This window comes from Magnolia sinica, chromosome 14 (genome assembly GCF_029962835.1).
Source record: "Magnolia sinica isolate HGM2019 chromosome 14, MsV1, whole genome shotgun sequence".
Lineage (NCBI taxonomy): Eukaryota > Viridiplantae > Streptophyta > Magnoliopsida > Magnoliales > Magnoliaceae > Magnolia > Magnolia sinica.
In genome coordinates, this window is record NC_080586.1 from 49,313,736 (window position 1) to 49,332,162 (window position 18,427).

Here is an 18,427-nt window from a genome sequence, read left to right on the forward strand (position 1 = left end):
TGCTCATGGAATCCGAGCTAACTGGATGAAGCGGAGATGTGCCTATGAAGTTTATGTGATCATCGAATACCAATGAAACTGAAGGGAAATTTGATAGAATAGCTAGAAGACCAATGATGCTTTATCGGACAGAAAGTTGGGAAGTCAAGGAACAACCTATGCATAGGATGAGCATAGAAAAATTAATGATGTTGAGATCGATGAGTAGCAAGACAAGACGAGGATGGAATTAGGAATTAATGCATTCAGCAGAACTTATGAGTAGCACCAATAGGTAATTAAATGAGGGAAAGGAGACTTAGATGGTTTAGCCATAAGCAATGGAGATGAAGAACTACACTAGCTAGAATGAGTTAGTTCAAGTTGAAGGCTTGAAAAGGGCAAAGTGAAGACCCAAAAGGGACATGGGATGTGGTAAGAAAACACTCAAGGACCTATGGTTTAACTGAGGATATGATTTGACTAGAATGGTGTGATAGGATCAGTTAAGTTGACCCCAATTAGTTGGTGTAAGGCTTGATGATCATGATTTATGGAAAATGAATACTTGTCTATAGAAGCAAGAAATTAGTAGATTGACCCAAACTCTTGCTTTCAGACATTTCCTACTACATTTCAAACTCTTGGTATGACATTTTCTATTTTTTCTAGGTTGTTTTTTCTATCACAAGAAAGAAATCAGTGATTGCTCTTTCAAAAATTATGTTTCACTGGAGGTGTTTCTAGCCAATCGAACAATGCCATATGTAGTAGATTAGCAACAAAGAAACTATTGGCTTCTTTGTATCCAACAGTAAGTGATAATGATCAACCTATATGCAGAACAAAATACTATCTTTTGTGGGCACAAATATCCTGTTAAGGAAGTGGACTTGTGTAACACGCCCTGAACCTGCTTTATTTTCACATTTATAAATGGTTTAGACTTTTAGTTTGTCATATGCATATCAGCATTCCCAAACTTGATTATGTGAACATATGTTATGCCCAAGCAATGTATTGGAAGACCTTTTGGCAAGGCCTTGTTTGTTTGCTAACGAAAGTAAGGTCTCTTCCATGGGAAACATTTGGTGTAATTTCCCGAGTCTAGACTCATCATAGTTCTTTTTATCTTCTGAGACAGACTCATTGTAGCAATTTTTATAATTCAAACCCATTATAGGCAGACTCAATGTACCAATTTTTTTAGTTCAAACTCATTATCGTAGTTGTAATTCACATAATGGGATGAAACAGTAGATCCAAATCCATATTTCTTTAGGTTTAATATTTTCCTTAAATAATTTTTTTCAAGTATCAAAGTTATCCATATTAGGAAGGCTTAAAAACCAGTGTGTAGAAAAAGGTCCCCAATACTTGCACCACTCTTGAAACAATCAGTGCCATTATCCACGTATTTCAAGGGCAGGAACGCACGTCCCAGTTAAACTATGGGGCTAAAGGGTGTACATAAATCACAAACATCAAGTGCATAACAACATAGGTCAAGATCAAGAAATATAAATGAAGCAACATAGAACATTCAAGTCTTAGCCTAACCAACCATGAGGAAGAAGCAGAAAATTTTCAACAGCATCAAAACGATGGGAAATAATTAAACGGCGACACACCTGCATATGAAAAAGGAGCATATATAGATTGTGAGTAGTGAGAATCTTCTGTTAACTTTGAAAGGATCAAAATGATGGCCTGCATTTGTTCATCTAAACACCCTGTCAACGTCACTAGCCTATCATTCAAGCCAACAAAATTATGATCTTGTGGGGATATTTTGATGTCAGCTTGTGAATCTTCAATAAATGACCTGCTCAAATAGAAACCCAGATATTAATACTTTAAACATACAAATTAATGTTATAAGAAACTTTAAACAAAATACAATCTCAGATAATAATACATCCCAAAGAACAAAAAATGACAACCGATAATATATTCAAGCATCTATTTCAGAAGATTTCATTTACGTTGGTTTATAAGTTGAACAAATGGCAGAGGGTGAGCATTGCCTGTACACTCTTTCCAATCATGTGGTATACCTAAATCACAGATGGGGCTAATATGAGATGTTTTGGTATTACATTCATTCTAATAAATTCATGTTGATATTATATAGTTAGTTAACTAAATATAAAAGATTTACAGTCAATATCGGGTTGTCAGGTTCATAAATTCATCAAACAGCCCGATACAACATTCTCACCAAAGACTAGACCGTTAAACTACCATAAACATGTCCAAAATTATAAATGAATGCATATTTAGAATATTTACAATTTTCCAAATTTTCTTGATATTTTTTTCATATTGTTTTTAGGAAAGAAAATTTCAATGGATACAGAGGCGTATCATCCATTACGCCCCCCGTATTGGCCGTTATGCAGATTCAATGCATTCGTAACGATGGGCACCGGCACCGTTACGCCCACCGTTACCACTACGAAACACCTTGACCAAGGGACATCATCATCCTATCTAATTGTGCCACGAGCACCATTCAATCTCGAAACAATCCAACAATGCCAGAAGTATATAGCCCTTAGTAATCACACAAAACCTTCTAAAAGAAATGTTTAGTAACTTTATCTACAGCAAAAAAACAAGAAAGTATATTTGTCTTGTTAGTTATTGATGTTAGTGTTCCATTTGACGGCTATTCAACAAAGATCCAATAAAAAATAATGAACCACTACAACATAGGCAAAGATCCGAAATGTAGCGATAAACAGCATTCAAGCCAATATTCATGCTCTTTCACATCATTCTAGAAATTCATCTTTTTAGGTTTTCATTCTCCTAAAAAAAATTGAAGGATAAATATTTTAGAAAGAAAACAAAACAGAACACAAACACAGGGGGCCCAAGGAGGACAAAAACAAAAGGAAAGAGAGAAAAAGAAAAGGAAAAAGAAAAAACCCATACACCTCGAGATAGAGACGGCCATAAAGGCTGAATACCCAAAACGAAGCAACATTGGCCTAGGAAAGTTGAGAGGATGGATCTGTCATTGAGAGGAAGACTGATGGACCACTCTCAAAGTTCCCTAACAACTCCTCAAAATTAATATTGACCAAGTACTTCCATTTTTTTATTGTACAACTTCTCATATGTTGTCCTTGGCTAAAAAGAATTGAGTGATGGCTCAAGTGAAGTCCCTCAAACATGACTTTAACCTAGAACCCCATTGCCATTAGGAACCTTCCCCAATCAACAAATGAGCACCTAACATCCTTTAGATTTATAGAAAATGTTAGTTGTCCAAATTTTCCAGTGAAAAGCTCAATGCCTAATTGTAGCCTTAGCGTTTTTATCACTGGTGAAGTTTCAACAATGCAAACCTTGTTCTAAATATTCACATCCCCAAAACAATAATCCTTTCAGATTTATAGAAAATGTTAGTTGTCCCTATTTTCCAAGCTCAATGCCCAACTATTGCCTTAGTGTTTTCATCCCTAATGAAGTTTCAATGATACGAACATTGTGCCAATGTTTTCAATAACGGAAGTGTGTTGCGTAGCATTCAGCCGTCTATAGCGTGTAGCGTAAGTTACATAGCATGTAACGTAAGCTACATGATCCTTCTATTTTTTAGTTTAAAAACGGGAAAAATGTGATAACCAGTACGGGAAAAAAAAAAAAAAGACAAAAAAATTATTAAAACGCCTAAAAAATGGACTAAACAAGTTTAATCCATACCATACACACACCACAGTGGGTCACACTATAGAAAACAATGCACCGCTACCCAAACACTTCTGAAGAAACATGAGCTGCATGCCCCCCCCCCCCACACATGCCTCACAGCGGGCCAATTAAAAAATGAAAAAAAGAAGGAAAAAAATTGCATAGCAACCCCTATCCTACAACATTGCATAGTAACGTACCATGCACACATCATAACATGCCCATAAAATAGCAAAAAAAAAAAAAAGAAAAAAAAAAGAAAAGAAGAAGAAGAAGAAGAAGAAGAAGAAGAAAAATGGATAGCAAACCCTATCGGACAACATTGCATAGTAACCGACATCCTAAAAGTTTTTAAAATTTTGAAAAAACTGAAAATAAACAATAAACCTTCATCTGAAATGAAAAAAGTACTCATTAACAAATATTAAGGGTCAAAAACGTACCTCTATCAAGCTTGAGAAGAGATTTAATCAACAACAACAACGACAACAACAAAAAAATAAATAAATAAACCAGGATTTTTTAGCTTCATAACTACGAATATGTGAAAGGAGAAATTTTGATTTTCTCCTTCATTTGAGCTACAATGATCTTGAAAATAAGCAAATGGAGATTCTTATAGGGTCAGCTAATCGGCCGAAATCCCCCTTTTAATGACCTTGTGGATCGAGAAAATCAAAGAAAGGGATCTAGTGCCTGCATTAACTAGGGTTTCAAAAGCCCCTCTTTAGAAATCTTTCAGAAAAAAATAAAAACCCTCTTTCGAAAGCCCTCTTTTAAGTTAAAACTTTTATATTTGTTTAAATATGAGTTCATTGCTATTTATGATATGGCATAACTACAACCGTACACATGGAGACTCATTATTAGACGGTTATGATTGTCTAATATGGTTAAAAGTATAAATATTCTCCATCTACAATGGTACCCACTATTTCGATGGTCTCATAGCCCAACATCATTACCATGTATGAAAAGAATGGGTCACCACCATTTTACATAAAAGCTCAAATCTTATAATTTAAGAAAACTTTTTAAATATATATAGTGTAGCATATGCTACAGACTATGTAGTTGTAACGTATGCTACGACCCTTGTAGAGTACACCACGTAGCTGTAGCATACGCAACAACGGATTTACACGATTTACGTGCGCTACGTAGTGTTGTAGCTACACTAAGCGCTTTTTCTTTTTCTTTTTTTGAAGGATGTGCTTTTTTCTAAATATCGACATCCCAAATCACTTATCCTTCTAGATTTATAGAAAAATGTTACCTGTCCCTATTTTCCAGTGGAAAGCTCAACTCCTGATTGTTGCTTTTGTGTTTTTGTCCCTGCTGAAGTTTCAACCACATGAACTTTGTTCAGTTGTTCTAAATATTCAAGTCCTCAAAACACTAGCCCTGGGTTGGTTGTTCAGCAACCTTGCTACCAACATACATAACCACTCTTGAATCCCAACAGGACACCAAATAAAATCAAAATTAGGAGTCCCTGCACTTGCATACAATATGTATTAAGAGTGCCATGCAAGATTAAGAGATGATGGCATTGCTTCCATTTGCTTAAAGGGCCACAAACATATTTAGTCCAACTAATTCAAAGTACTGTCCTACTGGATACTAACATTGAACTTCGGCATGTTACACGGTTAGATAATAAATAAATAAATAAGCAATTTACAATGCCTACAAGACTTCTCAATGAACAACTGAAAATGGGATTATAACAAATACATGTAATGTAGATATTTAGGGGAAGAAAGTAGAATTCCCAAAAGATATAAAATGCATAGAATACAAAAGATCCACCAAAATGAATGTTTCTAAAATTTGAAAATCAGTAAAACACAATCTTTACTTGATGGTCGATCCTCCCTTGCCAATTATGCCACCACAACAATTATTTGGAACAATGAGCCTCAATTTTGATCGAGGGTCAACATCGTCACCATCTTCAGCACGTGCCTGCCCAATACAACAGAGAAGTTCCATGACTAATGCAGAAATAAACACAGACAGTAAATAAAAGCTAGGTAGAAACCTACCTCATTTAGCAATTTTGCGAGGATGAGTTCCATTGCCTTTATTATTTCACTAAATGTTCCAGTTATCATGATTATCCTGTCAGATGTTCCTGGAAAAAACTCATGGTTGCGGGACAATTGAATGCGAGCACCAGATTGTGACTGAAATCCTGTAACCGTTGAACCACCCTTTCCAATGACAGACCCAGCTGCTGCATTTGAAACGAGGAACCTAATATATGTAGGCTTCTCCTTATCATCTGACAACAGAAATCATCCATAGAACAAGCCTTTAGTACAAGAGGAATAAGCTGGTATTTATGCAAGAAAGACGGAGAGAGAGAGAAAGACAGAGAGAGAGAGAGAGAGAGAGAGAGAGAGTCACAATGTAGTAAGCAAAATGCAATTGGTGGGACCATTTAAAGATGCAAAAAATTAAAAGAAACAGATCATAAAGATTAGAAAGTAATAAACTACTGGAGTATAAAGGTTAGTTTTTACATTACAAATATTAAAACCATTTTTTTTAACATGTTGACACCAGTTCCTCGAACCTTTGACTTAGAGGTTAAGAAACCGTCACATGGACCAGCCTTCCAAATATCAAAACCATTTTTTTACCACCTTCCCAAAAAAAAAAAACCATTTTTTTCAGTGAAGAAACATGAAAACCCATTCTTATTCAAAACTCTGAGCAGGAGAAGTATTCAATCGACATAAATAAACATGGCCTCAATAACTAGTCTTCTGATATACCAACGAAGGATAGCCAAAGACATTTTGGTGGAGTTCACTAACAAGAATAGAATTAAAACCACGAAGCCAGTACCACTACATTTAATTAAGTTCAATTTGACCTGATCATTCATTTGAAATACCTTTCATCTTATTAAAGGTATTTCAAAACAAGTAATAGCACTTTGCATTATATTTCCCTTGCATTCTTTTTTTTATGACGATAGGGTGTCCCCACCCCCTTTTGAGGCGAGACTATTCCCTGCAGATGCACGCAATCACCCGCCAACCACGTGCATCGGGTAATCCATAGGGAGGGGAATCAAACTCGAGCATGTGGGGAGCAAACCCACAACCCAAGCCGTTCGCCCAAACTGTGATGGGTTCCCTTGCATTCTTTCTCCGAACATACATCTAAGAGATTCCATAAATACTCCAAAGAGATGCCACAAACAAGCTACCTCATTGTTTTATATTTCCATGCAAGAGGGGTGTCATATTTTTGACTTCTAATCATTTTATCTTCTTCCAGTCTAATGGCCAGTAACAATAAATGATTAATCTGAAATAATACTCATAGAACCTAAAAAATCGGATATGGTCAGATATTCATTATTTTATCATTTCATATAATGAGAGAGAGAGAGAGAGAGAGAGAGAGAGAACCCTAAACCCTAAACCCTAAACCCTAAAACCCTAAACCCTAAACCCTAAGTATACAATTGTAGAATATATTACCACAACACATTGTTTGACATTATTCTAATAAAATTCAAGCCAGAAGTGGTCATTTCATTCCTACAAAGGTTTTGATGTTAGCCATTACCTAAACTTCTAAGTTGAAAACTTGACTGCAAGTCAGAGAGTAACATTACCAAGAGAATGAGATTACCAAAAAGTCTAGAAATTTTTCCAAAAATTCTAAACACGAAGGACTCAAAAACAAAAAAGTTACTTTTCAAAAATTGTGTCAAGTCATCAATTTAGTCTCATAATAGATATATTATAACATATAAACTTAAACCCAAAAAAGTATTGCCGCCAACTCGTTGTGTTCAAAATACTGTTCTCCACAAAGCATGAACTGTTGTAAAATTTAAATTCCTAAAGAAGCCTAACAAAAACTTTTAATAGGTTTGTCATTCTTATATGAAGGATCAAATAAACTTTTGAGTTTAAAATCACATAATGAAACCCTAGAAAACATGCAGCAACAACAAAAAAATAAAAATAAAATCAAACTGTCAATTCAAGAAAGCTGACCAAAAAGACTATATAAGTTGAAGTCATGTATAACAACCATTACCACAATACATATAGGTCAACATGATCATAGTCATCAATAAAAACGTTCCATATATGTCATAGATCAATTTGGTGTCTCAACCGGATGAGAAGCAAGAAATCATAAGAACTAAATTTCAAATTAAGATTGAAAATATCCATCATTTAATCTCTTATAAAGAATAAAATAACAAAATTAACATGTTCTAAAGATTCTTAAAGCCCCCTAATGCAGGACATGAAATTCCAGTATGATGTGCAAGATTTTCAGGCTTTAGATCACACTAGTTCAGAAACTGTTACACAAAATTCCACATCCCACACAAAAGTTCAAGCACTCAATCAAGGGGAATCTTATGTGGATCCAGGCCTATACATGTTAGGGCCGGATCAATCAAAATTATAGACCAAAGGAGAGTAAATTATCCACACATGCACAGAAATAATTCCCCAATCCAAGGGATTCACAGATTTCAATTCAAGGAACCCTAAGGTTGAAGAAAGGGCATAAAATTAAGGATTTGAATAATTTAGGGTTAGGGTTAGAGATTTAGGGTGAAAGAGGAGTGAAAGAGAGGAGAGAGACGAACCAGAAAAGCACCACACGCATGGACAGCAATAAAGACCTAGGCGCACATGCGTTGGTGGTGTCCCGCATGTGTGTGGGGGCCACGAATCAGAAAACGGCTAGCCTGACCCTGGTTGGCCAGGGTTGGACCACAAAACCCCCAAGTTTCGCGACGATCCGACGATCGGTCTGTGCACGGTGCTCTGCCGAAGTTTCAACCCTCCTGTAGGGCCAGATTTCAGAAATCTACTGCAGAAAAGAAACGTCTGCAAAATATTGATGGATTTGCAGGGAGGATGGCTGCAGGAGGAGAAATATGGAAGGTAGAAGGTGGGGGTGAATCGAGATGAGTGTGGCTTCGCACCACGATAGTCAACCCTTCGAGGAAGGGAGGGTTTCACACCCAATTAGATTTCCACAACTCAGAAACTCAAAGAAGCTGACAAAAACGCAGAAATTTTATTAATCTTCCATGAGAAAAAAGACTACAAGGAGTGTCTATTTATAATAAAACCCTATACCCCAAAACTCGCGCCATGTGCGCAACCTATTACTTGGAGACGAAGTAATAAAAAATAACAACTACTTAAAGCAATCTAAACCGTCCATGATATTCCTAATAATAACAATAAGCTAAACCCAAAGCACTAGATTAATTAGAATTGTGGGTCACGATCATGAGAACCCATGGTGAGATTCACATGACTACCAGGTCCACTCCAACGAACCAAAATGCAATCCTCTAAGTAGGACTCTCCCTGGACGTTGTCATCAATTCAAATCAATGGTGGAGCCCTCCTCCTTGCGTACGTGCGTGGGGGGGCGTGCGTGTGCGCGTGCGCGTGATGTCCCCATCAACTCTCCCCGGCTGCAAAGATTTCGCCTCTGGCGAAACAAAACTCCTGAACCGCTCCAAGATGTCAGGATCAAGTCTATGAAGCTCCTCCTCAGTGAGTCACATACTGTCTGAAGTTGGGTGTGACTTCCACTTAACCAGGTACTTCCGAAACCAACCGTCCGACGTTGATACTATCTGATGGTCCAAAATATCTTCTATTTCCTCTCTGGGTGTGGGAATGGTAAGTATGGGAGGTAGAAGCTAGGAAGAAAGGTCAGGAAGAGGCCATGGCTCAAGGGACAGGTCTGGAGAATCAGGATAGTTAGACAAAGGGCCGGACAAACTATCAGTGATCCCCTGAAAAGTAACTAGATCCTCCACATTGAATGTGGAACTAATTCCCATGGAAGGTGGAAGATCTACCACATATGCATTGAGACCGTTTCGTTTTATAATTTTGAAGGGTCCAACGCTACGTGCGTGTAATTTACGAATGACCGCCTGAGGGTACCGCTCGGGCCTAATGTGGACCATCACAGAGTACCCTACATTGAATTCCTTGAAACATTTATGCTAGTCTGTAGAAAATTTGTAATGTTCATTACTAGTAGTGATCTTTCGCTTGATTTCTTGATGCAATGAATGAATGTAATGCACAAAGGACTCTGCAGACTATGATGGCCTATGGGACAGTGACATAGGGACAAGATCAATAGGCTTCCTAGGCTTATAACCAGTAACGACTTCAAAAGGACTTAGACCTGTGAACCTATTGACAGAACTATTAAACACAAACTCAGCTATATGTAGTACGGTGTCCCACATCCTAGTGTGCTCCCCCACTAAACATCTGAGCAAACTCCCTAGGCTCCTATTGACCACCTCAGTCTGACCATCGGTCTGAGGGTGGTAGGCAGAAGAAAATTGGAGCCTAGTATTCATCATGTGCCATAGTGTCTTCCAAAAGTAACTCATGAATCACACGTCACGATCAGACACTATGGTTTTTGGTAACCCACGCAGTTTAACAACCTCACTAAAGAACAACTTGGCAACATGGGATGCGCTGGAGGTCTTAGAACAAGGAATGAAGTGGGTCATTTTAGAAAAATGGTCCACGACAACAAATATGGAATCATGTTTCCGAATAGTCTTGGGGAGTGCAAGCACGTAGTCCAAACTGATGTCCTACCAAGGGATGAATGGATCTGGCAAATGTGTGTATAATCCTGTATTTTGTTTTTTCTGTTTTGCCAGTTGACAAGTACGACATTGCCCTATAATTTTGGCCACGTCTCGCTTAAAGCTTGGCCAATGAAACCTATCCTCCACTAGGGCAATGGTCTTGTCTACCCACGACCCCTCCTGAATGTAACTCCCGGACAAGAAAATTGCGGAGGGAGGTGCGAGGTATGCACAAGCAATCACTCCTAAACAAATATCCTTCTAAAATCAAGTACTCTCTGCTAACTCCTGACGGACTCTCTAACAACGATGCGTACACAACTCCAAGATCTAAACACTCAGAATAATCTTCTTTAATGCACTCGAGGCCCATGACTTCGACACTCATGGAATTGAGTAACGCAACTCGACGACTCAACGCGTCGGCAGGCTTATTATCTACACCGGCCTTGTGCTTAAATACAAAAGTGTACTCTTAGAGGAATTGAACCCACTTGACGTGCCTAGGGTTTAATTTCTTTTGAGAGTTCAGATATCTCAAGGCCTCGTGATGACGGTGTTATATCCACACCATCCATCCATTTTGTCAAATAATTTTAGGGCATGAGCCCAGAAATGAGGCAAATCCAAAGCTCAGGTGGACCGCACAATTAGAAACAACAATAATTAAACGACCACCATTAAAAATTTATTGGGGCTACAAAAGTTTTAAATCAAGCTAACATGCGTGTTTTCCCATCATCCACGTCAGTGTGACCCTATTAATAGGTTAGATGGAAAGTAAACATTTACATGGACACTAAGAAATTTTTAATGGTGAGCATTTTATAACCACTGTTTCCTATGCTGTGGTCCACCTAAGATTTGGATCTTACTAATTTTTTGAATCATAACCTAAAATTATGTGGCAAAATGGATGGACAACATGGATAAAATACATACATCATGGTGGGGCTCACGTGGCACGTGTATATTTTATTAACTTTTTGGACTTGTACATTTTATTAACTTTTGGGACGTGCTGTGTAACTCGTACGCAATCCATTTATTTGACGTTAGCAAGTCCTGTGGGTCTAATCATGAGGTATGTGTTATATCTAAAACGTTCATTCATTTGACGAGCTCGTCTTAAGGCTTGACATGAAAAATAATACAGATCTAATTATCAAGTGGACCACACTGCAAAAAGTAGTGGGGGATTGAACGTCTACCATTGAAACCTTTTTTGGGATCACAGAAGTTTTGGATCAACATGAAATTTGTTTTTCCTCTTCATTCAGGTCTTTTTGACCTTATTAACAGATCAGATGGAAAATAAACGTTATGGTGGGCTACGAATTGTTTAATGGTGAAAATCATTATCTCCGCTGTTATTTTTGGTGTGGTCCAGACGATCTTAGGATATGATTCATTTTTTGGATAATGCTCTAAAATGATTTCTAAAAATAGATTAACGGTGTAGATATAATAAATACATCACTGTGGAGCCCATGTAACTTTGATCTCCTTTGAGCCGTTCGTACAACTCGGAGCTCGAGGAGTGTCAACGCTCGTCTTAGCGTGACACGTATCTACAGCAGCTATATAGCTGGTGTGTGGTACACCAGCCAAATCCCCTTCCGATTTTCTTTTTCCGATGTGAAATGAAAAAGAAGGGAGAGAGAGGGAAACCGAAAAGAGAGAGGGAAAGGACAGAGAGAGAGAGAGAGGAGGAGGAGGAGGCGGCAGCCCGCAGCCGCAGCACGCCGAGAAGAAGAAGAAGAAGAAGGAGAAGAAGGAGAAAAGAAAGAAAAAAAAAAGGTATGATTTTTTTCCCTATTTTTTTTCTTATTTTCTTTAGACCGTAACAGCCGTTACGAGGACGTAACGGCCGTTATGGCCCGTAACGGGCGTAACGGCCCCGTAACAGCCGTTACGGTCACAAAATTAGGGGGGTACCCGTTTCAACCCCATATCGTGTAACGGTGTCGACTTTTACCATTACGTACCGGACGATACGGCCGTATCGTAACCGATATGGGACACCTTGCCCTCAGCTGACACAACAAAACCTAAGAAGATAACACTACTAGACAAAAACGTGCACTTCTTTAGGTTGGCGTACAATTTCTCGGCTCTAAGGATCCCACAAACCTGCCTCAAATGGTTGAGGTGTTGTTCCTTGGTCATGCTATAAATCAAGATATTATCAAAGTATAAGACCAGGAACTTCCCCATGAAGGGCCTCAACACTTGGGTCATCACACGCATGAAAGTGCTTGGGGCATTAGTCAGCCCAAAAGGCATAACTAACCACTCGTATAGCCCGTCCTTCGTCTTGAATGCCATCTTCCACTCATCACCAGGGCATACACGGATTTGGTGATAACCACTTTTGAGGTCAATTTTCGAGAAGATGGTAGCATTGGCCATCATATCCAACATGTCATCAAGACGCGATATGGAAAACCGGTACTTGACTGTGATTTTGTTAATGACCCTACTATCAACACACATCCTCTATGTGTCATCCTTCTTACGTGTAAGAATAGCGGGCACAACACACAGGCTCATGCTCTCTCGAATGAAACCCTTTTCTATGAGCTCATTAATCTGTCTTTTCAACTCTGCATGCTCTTTTGGGTTCATTCTGTAATGAGGGAGGTTTAGTAGAATCGCCTCAAGGACTAGATCAATGGCATGCTGTATATCCCTCATAGGGGGAAGCTCATTCGGTAGATCATCAGGAAAGACATCACGAAACTCATGCACTACCTGAATGGCCTCAGTGGGTAACTCTACACTAGCAAGGGCGTATACCATCGAGTCCGCCTCAGTTTCTCGCTCAAAGTCTTTGGCATTTAGGAGAGGTTTGAACTTGGACTTCGACTCCTTCAATTCTTTTGAGCCGCTCACACCACTCTGTGTGGTGGCCTCTAGTCGTGTTCTTAGGTGGAAGTGGATTTAGCTTGACTTTTTTACCCTCAAATCAAAATGTATACACATTCAAAAGACCAAATATGGTGACATCCCTATCATAGAGTCAAGGTCTACCCAGAATGATATGGCCAACATCCATGAGAACAATATAGCACCAAAGTGTCTTTATATGATCCAAACTGAATAAGAACAAGACAACAGTACAAGACTGGAATGGAAGTTTCATCAACCCAGGACACTATAGGGTTGAGGATGGGCTTCAAGCTTCAAGCCCAAACGGCTCACAGTGCTAGTCGATACCACATTAGCACAACTACCACTATCCACAATCATCTTAAAGCTCTTTTCCCCACATTTTGCATAAGTATAGAAGAACGTGTTGCGGCACCAATTGTCAGTGTTCTTGACTTGAGCAAAGGCGCAACGCATAATTGCAAGGTTCGCAAACTCATGCGCTCCCTCTTCCTCATCCTAGGGGTTTCTACTGGCTCATATTCTTCCTCTTCACCGTCACTCTCTAGGAGCACTACTTCTACTTGCCCATCAATAAGGAGCACCTTGGTGCCCTCTTTCGTGTCGCACTGGTAGGCAAAGTGACCAAACCCCTGACACCTAAAACACCTAGTTGCCCCACTTCCACGTGAGCTAGACCCGACAAACTTTTTACCCTTATCATCCTTGGGCCTGGACTAAGAACAGTTAGAAGGTTTGTTTTGGTATCCAATGTTAGGTTTAGCCTCGGAAGGGTTAGCCTTAGCACTAGAATCGCAAAGTCAAAACGTCTTCCCACAGATGCTTTGAGGTATTATTCGACCTCCAACACTACTTGATACGTCTATTCAAGAGTATCTATGTCCTTGGCGAGCAACTCTCTCCTAATGTCAGAACGAAGGCCCGTCTTAAATCGAGCAAGGTTGAGTACGGGGTCCTCATCAACTTCACAACGGGTCAAGTACTCTTCGAACTTCTCAATGTATTCAGCAACACTCATGGAACCCTGTTGAAGAGACTGTCATTCCTCAACTAACCTTAAGTGGTAAGAAAAGGGAAGGTATTTTTCCTTAAGAATTTCTTTCATTTCTCCCCAATGGACTATTGGGAGCTCCCTCGCTCTTTCTTTCTTTCGTTCTACAGTAGCCCAGAACCTTTTTACTTTGTCCACAAGCTTCATCTTGGCGAATTGGACTCGACGAGCATCCGACATGCCATACCACTTAAAATAGTGGTTCATATCCGCCAGCCAATCTAAAAAGGCATACGTAAAGGCATCTACTCTAACTCCTTTGAGGAGTTGCGCATCTAGGTCATAATAATCATGATATCCCTTGCGGGGTGGGTGCACAGGTACGCGCCCATGACCAATTCCTTGGCCACCTCCATTCTTTGGTCTAATCTCCTGATCACCTGCCTGAGATTGGACATATTTCCCAATAGTAGGGTTTGCCCGGGCGGAGGTCTCTAGTTAGGTAACACGCACATTAAGTTGTTCAAAGCGTTGGTCCATACATTGTTCCAAGCGCCTACCCAAAGACTCAAACTGCTGGGTCATTCTATTCATTGACTCTTGCAATTGCTCCATGTTTAGTGTAGGGTCCAAGCCAAAACCACGACCCATACATGTGGGCATACAACCACTAAATCAATTAAAAGACCTTCTAATACAACTATATGCGTTTAGATGAGACTAAATGATCCTATGAGACTCTATATGAGGGAAACTACACAACGCTACCAAAATTCAGTAATATAGCTATCAAAATAAAGGGATAACAGAAAATTTCAGCAATGTGAATTACTAAGTTTCTGATAACAGAATTCTCAGCAGCTTATATCAGGAATTATGGACCTCTAAAGTCTAAACAGCTCTATATGGTGAGACTTGATGCATAATGGACATAAACAAACTAAACCCTAAACACGCAATGCATTCCCCTACAAGAAACCTAGGCTTTCATACCAAATTTGATGCATGACATGAAATTCAAGTATGATGTGCACGACTTTAGAACACACTAGTTCATAAACGGTTACACAAAATTTCACATCCCACACAAAAGTTCAAACACTCAATCAAGGGGAATCTTATGCGGATCCAGGCCTACACATGCTAGGGCCAGATCAATCAAAATTATAGACCAAACAATAATCAAAGGAGGGTAAATTCATCCACACATGCACAGAAATAATTCCTCAATCCCAGGGATTCACAGATTTCAATTCGAAGAACTCTAAAGTTGAAGAAAGGGCATTAAATTGGGGATTTTAGTAATTTAGGGTTAGGGTTAGGGATTTAGGGTGAAAGAGGAGTGAAAGAGAGGAGAGAGATAAACCAGAGAAGCACCACACGCGTGAATAGCAGTGAAGGCTCAAGCGCACGTGCGCTAGTGGTGTCCCGCACGTGTGTGGGGCCCACGAATCAGAAAATGGCCAGCTTGACCCTGATCGGCCAAAGGTGGACTACAAAACCCCCAAGTTTCGCGACGATCCAACGATCAGTCTGTGCGCGGTGCTCCGCCAAAGTTTCAACTCTCCTGTAGGGTTAGATTCCAGAAATCTGCTGTAGAAAAGAAACGTCTACAAAATATTGATGGATTTGCAAGGAGGATGGCTGTAGGAGGAGAAATATGGAAGGTAGAAAGTGGGGGCGAATCGAGATGAGTGTGGCTTCGCACCACGGTAGTCAACCCTTCGAGGAAAGGAGGCTTTCACACCCAATTGGATTTCCACAACTCAAAAACTCAAAGAAGCAGAAAAAAACGTAGAAATTTTATTAATCTTCCATGAGAAAAAAGACTACAATGGGTGCCTATTTATAATAAAACCCTATACCCCAAAACTCGCGCCATGTGCGCAACCTATTACTTGGAGATGAAGTAATCAAAAATAACAACTAATCAAAGCAATTTAAACCGTCCATGATATTCCTAATAACAATAATAAACTACACCCAAAGTACCAGATTAATTAGAATAGTGGGCCACGATCATGAGAACCCATGGTGGGATTCACATGACTATCGAGTCCACTCCAATGAACCAAAAGGCAGTCCTCTAACTAGGAGGCCATCCTTGGACGTCGTCATCGATCTAGATTGATGGTGACGGCGATACGGAGGCGTAACGGCCCGTAACGGCGCAATTTTTTTTTTTTTGCCAAAAAAATATGAAAAAATATTGATTAAATCCGGAATATTCTAAGCATTCCAAATATGCATTCATTTATAAATTGGAACATATTTATGGTGGTGTAACGGTCCACTCTTTGGTGAGAAGTTGTATCGGACTGTCTGATTAATTTTTTAACCAGGTAACTTGAATTTGACTACAAAATTCATATATTTAATTTTTTTAAAATATGTAATTTATATACTTAACAACTTGATATTATTTCTCTCAATAGTTCTTTAAAAAAAAATGAAATTAAATTCAGGTAGATGGCATTACCAATTTGGGGTTGACTTGGAGGACCAATCTATTCTCTAAATCAGCCTCAAATTCATGTCATTTATTGTCATTATCCCACTTATAAATTGGTGGACATTTATTGGATAGTGAATCATAAAAAAAATAAAAATAAAATCAAAAGGCCCTATTTTAAAAAATAAAAACTCACAAATTAATAATTAAAACTATTTAAGTAATTTGATTTTGGCATTGTGAGTTAGCAATTGCAGTCCATAATTTAATTGTCAAATTTTAAGTTAATATATGTCTCGTGTACAATTTTTTAAGGCTTGAATTAGGAGGGACTCAGATGTAAAGTGCAACACACGTGTCAAAGTTTTTTGGGCCCCACCCGTGATGAATGTGTTATATCCATAACGTCCATTCATTTTGCTAAATAATTTTAGGGCATGAGCCCAAAAATGAGGCACATCCAAAGCTCAGGTGGATTGCACCATAAAAAACAACAATAATTAAATGTTCACCGTTAAAAATTTATTGGGGGCTAGAAAAGTTTTAGATCAAGCTGACATGTGTGTTTTCCTTCATCCACGTCAATGTGACCCAATTAATAGGTTAGATTGAAAATAAACATTACAGTGGACTTTAAGAAAATTTTAATAGTGAGCATTCTATAACCATTTTTTCCTATGGTGTGGTCCACCTAAGATTTGGATATTACTAATTTTTTGAATCCTGACCTAAAATGATGTGGCAAAATGGATGGACGATATGGATAGAAAATATACATCATAGTAGGCCCACTCGGGTCTGATCACATTGGATGGAAAATAAACGTTACCGTGCGCCTACGAATTATTTAACGTGAAAATCATTATCTTTGTTGCTATTTTTGGTGTGGTCCAGATGATCTCTGGATATAAGTCATTTTTTGGGTGGTGCTCTAAAATGATCTCTGAAAATAGATGAACGGTGTAGATTTAATAAATTCATCACTGTGGAGCCCATATAACTTTGATCTCCTTTGAACCGTTCGTACAACTCGGAGCTCGAGGAGTGTCAGCGCTCGTCTTTGCGTGACACGTACCTACAGCAGTATTAAAAAAAAAAATGGGGCGAGAGGGAAACAAAAAGAAAAAACAGAGGGAAAGAAGAGAAGAAAAAAAGAGGGAAAGGGGGAGAGAAGAGATTGAGAGAGAAAGAGAGAGTGAGAGAGAGAGAGAGGAAGAAGAAGAAGAAGAAGAGGAAGAAGCAGCTGCAGCCGCAGCTGCTCGAGAAGAAGAAGAAGAAGAAGAAGAAAAGAAAGGAAAAAAAGGTGAGTTGTTTTTTTTTTTTTTTTTTTTTTTTTTTTTTACGGTCACAGAATTCCGTAACGGCCGTTTCGACCCCGTATCGCGTAACGGGTCCCACCGTTACCATTACGTTACGGCCGATACGTAACCGATTTGGGATACCCTGACTCCAACGAACCAAAACGCAGTCCTCTAACTAGGAGACCCTCCCTGGACGCCGTCATCGATCCAGATCGATGATGGGGCCCTCCTCCTTGCATACGTGGGTAGAGGGGGTGTGCATGTGCGCGTGATGTCCTCATCACCCCCACCCATTCAAAAACAAATAATAAAAGCCAAGTAAAATTTAAGAAAGAATGGAACAAGTATAGTTTGAATCATGAATTGAGATTTGAATCGTAAATTGTAGGATTCAACTAAAAAGGGATTCAAAGTGGGATTCAAATCACTTTGCCTAAGATTTTACTCAAAGTCAAGATTTGACTCAAGTCATA

The 18,427-nt window shown here is 38.9% G+C and overlaps 1 protein-coding gene across 4 annotated transcripts in view; it reads right to left on the reverse strand.

Annotated features, from left to right (window-relative positions):
* LOC131225464 (protein BTR1) overlaps nucleotides 1–18,427 on the reverse strand; it is a 59,333-nt gene that overhangs the window by 36,500 nt on the left and 4,406 nt on the right. For all 4 annotated transcript variants that reach the window (XM_058220992.1, XM_058220991.1, XM_058220990.1 and 1 more), the window contains exons 2-4: nucleotides 5,730–5,968; nucleotides 5,543–5,649; nucleotides 1,611–1,804 (exon numbers count right to left, since the gene is read on the reverse strand). In XM_058220992.1, the coding sequence (XP_058076975.1) occupies nucleotides 1,611–1,804; nucleotides 5,543–5,649; nucleotides 5,730–5,968 (540 nt within the window). The remainder of the gene's footprint in view (nucleotides 1–1,610; nucleotides 1,805–5,542; nucleotides 5,650–5,729; nucleotides 5,969–18,427) is intronic.